General features: G+C 38.2%; 1 protein-coding gene across 1 annotated transcript in view; it reads right to left on the bottom strand.

The window, feature by feature from the left end:
* KLHDC1 (kelch domain containing 1) overlaps positions 1-4,425 on the bottom strand; it is a gene marked incomplete at its 5' end in the record, with an annotated part of 19,607 nt that overhangs the window by 14,164 nt on the left and 1,018 nt on the right. The window contains 4 exons of the mRNA XM_009077476.1: positions 395-478; positions 1,471-1,549; positions 3,220-3,338; positions 3,950-4,067. Of these exons, the coding sequence (XP_009075724.1) occupies positions 395-478; positions 1,471-1,549; positions 3,220-3,338; positions 3,950-4,067 (400 nt within the window). The remainder of the gene's footprint in view (positions 1-394; positions 479-1,470; positions 1,550-3,219; positions 3,339-3,949; positions 4,068-4,425) is intronic.

Here is a 4,425-nt window from a genome sequence, read left to right on the forward strand (position 1 = left end):
CCTTGTCTTTCCAGTAAGGGAGCACTGACAGTGATTTAACATTCCAAACAGTTCTATTGGAACTTGAACATGAAGCTTTATCTCCACACTATCCCCTTGGTACACATTGCTGTATCATCTTCTTCCAGATTTCTAATCCCTCTCTGAAATTTAGGATAATTGCTGCATCAGAACCAGATTACACAACAAATACCATTCAAAAAATATCCTGTGGGGGAAAGAATTCCTATCAGTTCTGAAGTTTCCACATTCCTGAGGTTCTGAGTATCCTGTGTGATGTTATAAGCCTGAGCAACACTAAGAATATTCAAATTACTTATCACAACATCAATTTCTAGAGAACAGTAACAGCAAAATCACAATTGTGTCACAGATGAGAGTAAGAAACACTCACTCTAATTGCTGGTTGAGACCAAGTCTGTGTGGTTGTGTCAAAAACATGTACATCATTATGCCATCCCCAGAATATCTGTCCTTCCTGGAAAAGAATAAGTATATTTTATTTTCAAGCCTTTGAATTTTATTGAAGGATACAAACCTGGAAGTGTCAGAACAGAAATACCAATGAAAATAGAGTTTTATTGACATATAAGGGAGCATTTTTCACGATGATGCAGCAGCTCAGTTGAAGGTTATCAGCACTTAGGATGTTAGGGCTGATGACAGCTGAAATTGGATTGAGGCTCTAATGTTAGTCACTGCAATGGACAAATTTTGCCTTCTAATTTTCACTGTAACATACTGACAAATAAACAGATTGCAGATTTCTGTATGTCAGTCGTTAACCTTTGATGTCAGGAGCTGAACTCCTTTCAACACACAATTATGTCTCATTAATTCCTATCCCTAAGCACTCTGATCACTCTCCTTCTTTCCATTAACTGCACAAAATTATTATAGGACAGCAGCTAATCCAAGAATCTTTCTGGATAACACAAGAAAGGAAGGAACTAAGAGTGTTTGTCAGCTATGACTTGGGAAGCTATACATTCCCTATTATTACTTTTAGGAAATAAATCCTAGAATTTGCTGTGACTTTCAGCTTTAAAAGATATCTTCAGATTAAAATATTGCCTTGGTCCATGCTCTGCCAGCACTTTGTTCCACTGCACTCAAAGCCCAGCATGGAGGACTTGGAATACGTGGAGCAGCCAACGTGGAATCTCTGGAATTTCAAATCTCAGAAGATTCCAATTTGCATTTCTACTGAATCTAAGTGCTATAAATAAAAGATTATATTTATATTGATATCTGCTATAAATCAAAGAAAACCCAGACAGATTTGCACACTCACTGCACATGTGCCATGTGTCCTGGGCTGGCCCTGCTGGAACAGGGAGGTGGGACCAGATGACTCACCCTGGTCCCTTCCAACCTGACCATTCTTTGATTCTGTGAGTACAATGTAAAAGGTCTTTTTTTTGACACTCAGGGAGGATAAAACACTCAGAATTGGGACAAATCTCTTACCCAAAACGCATCATGGACATCAAAACAATCACTCAGTTCATTGTGCTTCCTGCAGCCATAGCCACCAAAATATATCAGCCTAAGAGAACAACAAAGAGTAAGTTTGGTGAGGTATTTGGAGATAAAAAAAAATAAATCAAATTCAGCTGTAATAACTCATTTCAAATGCTGGCTTACCTACTGCACTAGTAATAACAAACAGCTGAAAACAGTTGATAATTGGAGCTGATGATGCAAACCTGACTGAGCTGAATGTAATGGCTACACCTTCAGACCTGACAGAAATCCACACAAAGAGGTTCAAGACACCTCCAAATAAGTCTCTGTTCCTCCCTCCAAAAGCCTGTTTATCACTCTCAAACACAAGTCTCAAAGCAACAACACACAATCAGTACTCTGGGCTGGCCCTGCTGGAGCAGAGAGGTGGGACCAGATGATCCACTGTGGTCCCTTCCAACCTGACGTTCTGGGATATGCCCCCTGCTCGAATTCCTGCCCTTGCCTAGTGCAATCTCTATGCTCCTGCTCTAGTTTTCACATCTTCTGGCAAGAAATCTTCCCAATATCCCCACAGACTCCCTGGGACCCACAAAACATCTTTCTCTGATGTAAAAGGGAATTTTCCAGCTAAGCACCACTGCACACTGCATTGCAAGGATTGTTCCACACCTCCTAGCCCAGCATTCCACCCAGGAAATGGCCACCCGTAAGTACTGCTTCCAAAAGTTTTGGTTAACTTCAACATTTTGAGGACATTTGGTCTAGAATTGAAGAAGGCAATTTAGGAAATGATGGGATGGTGAAGCTCATTCCAGACTGACATTCCCAGGGATACATTCCTAGCACCTAAAATAGGTGATTTTCTCACTATGCAAATCACATGATGCTCTAAGCAGATTCATTTGGGTTTGAATAATTAACAGCAAAGGAATTGTTCAAATCTGTCATTTCATCTCTCTTGCAGTTAAATTAGAGTTGCAAAGCCAGGAGGGAGTACCCAGAGGTATTTGACAGCTTAGGCAAAGCCTCTTTGGACGTGGAGTCCAGAAACAGAGAAACCGCTTAGATCTTTGTGTTCACTATAAATCATGTTCTGGGTTATAATTAACTTTCAAATTAAATCACTTGATTGTGACCATAATATCCAGACAATTTCCACAATTAGCACAAAATCTGGAGCTTTTACTTTTTTTACTTTTTAGCTAAGTATATTCTAAACACACTCAGTCACTTACAACACAAACACCTAGTCTGACTTGACTGTTATAAAATGAAAATGAGCCCTGAAAAACCTTTGCAATTGCTATTAAACCCCTTGAAAATATACTATATATATATACACACAATGACCTATAAGATACATATACTATATAAACATAAAAAATTATAAATTATTACCTATGTATAATATATAGGTCACAAGTTAACCTTACATTAATCAATATAATGAAAAAGTAATTTTACACTGATTTTTTAAAGCTCTAAGACTAAAAACATAAACAAATGTATAATGATTTTTATCTCAAGCCTCACAGCATTCTACAAAGTTTCCATAAACTTCCTACCTCTCTCCTAAAGTGGGTTTTACCTTTACCATTAACTCAGCTTACATGGGAGAAAGCTCTGGATAAAGTTGTTACACAAAATCCTACAGCAAGTCAAGCTAAGAATTCAGTTTCCTCGCTCTCAAATCTTCACTTTAGCATTTCCTCACTGCAGTGAACCCATTAAATACCCTTGATGTGTTACCTGTCCTGATAGACCCAGCAGGAAAGCTTGTCACGAGGTGTGGGAGGTTGACCTTTAAAGTTGGTGATTTTTTTCCACCTATAGGTTCCAGTTTTTGTCCTCAAGTTAACATAATACAGCTGAAAAGAGAAAAAAAAAAAAAAAGAAAAAAAAAAGACTACATTCTCAGTATGAAGAAAGTCAAAGAAACCAGCAGAAATCACCAACTGAAAGAACAACCCAGAACACAATGGTTTGGCCAAAACCAAAACAGGAACTGGCAGTGAAGTTTATAATATGGAGGAACATACAGGAAAAAGCAAATACACTACAAAAACAGAGTTGATGTTTGAGAATCAACCACAAATTTCCTTCCCTGATTAGAGGCTCCATTTCACTTGTTTTCTAGGTAGGAAAGAACTCTGACTTTATCTGCCTCAATAATACAACAACTCATTTCATCTACTTTGCTGATTCAGTCTTCAGTTACAAGGACAAGTGGCAGCTCTGGTTTAGCTTTAATTATTACCTGATTATTTAAGGAAATCACTATAAAAGAGCAAAAAAATTATATTCTGGGATTAAGCTCAATTATAGCTGTTAAAAACCTCCCTGACAGTGCTCACAAATAGTCTTGCACAAAGCTCTGATTCAATTTCTACTTGATGCAAATTACACCACGTAAACAGCAATATTGGTATTATCAGTCATGAAAATACAATGTATTATGGAAAAAAAAGGAACACAATACCCTGTTACTGTATCCTTTGTCATCAAATCCCCCAAAAATGTAGAGTTTGCCATTGATGCTCGCCCCACAGCTCCCTGACATGGAGGTGGGCAGCTCTCCTTCCATCAGGTGCATTGTCCTGCAATTGAAATGACACGTCAGGCCTCGAGTGCTGCTCCAAATCTGCTCAAACTAACAATCCCAACAGATTTATTCCCAATTTCTAAGACTTAAAAACACAGTTTGGGCCACAGCTGATGGATGAGTCGAGATCCTGTGGTGTAGGAGAACTTCCAGGTGAATATTTTGTGTGTGTTTATAAAGAATCTCATTTTTTAAGGTGAAATATATGTTTAGAGAGCTTTAGTAGAGCCGTAATGTTAATCATCTCAAACCTGGAAATCCTGTGAACTCCCAAACCTCCTGAAATGAGCACATGGCATTGCTGTTATTTTACAAATGGGAATATAAGCCAGAAGGAGGAATATTTTTCCTCA

Source organism: Acanthisitta chloris, unplaced genomic scaffold, assembly GCF_000695815.1.
Source record: "Acanthisitta chloris isolate BGI_N310 unplaced genomic scaffold, ASM69581v1 scaffold13376, whole genome shotgun sequence".
Taxonomy (NCBI): Eukaryota; Metazoa; Chordata; class Aves; order Passeriformes; family Acanthisittidae; genus Acanthisitta; species Acanthisitta chloris.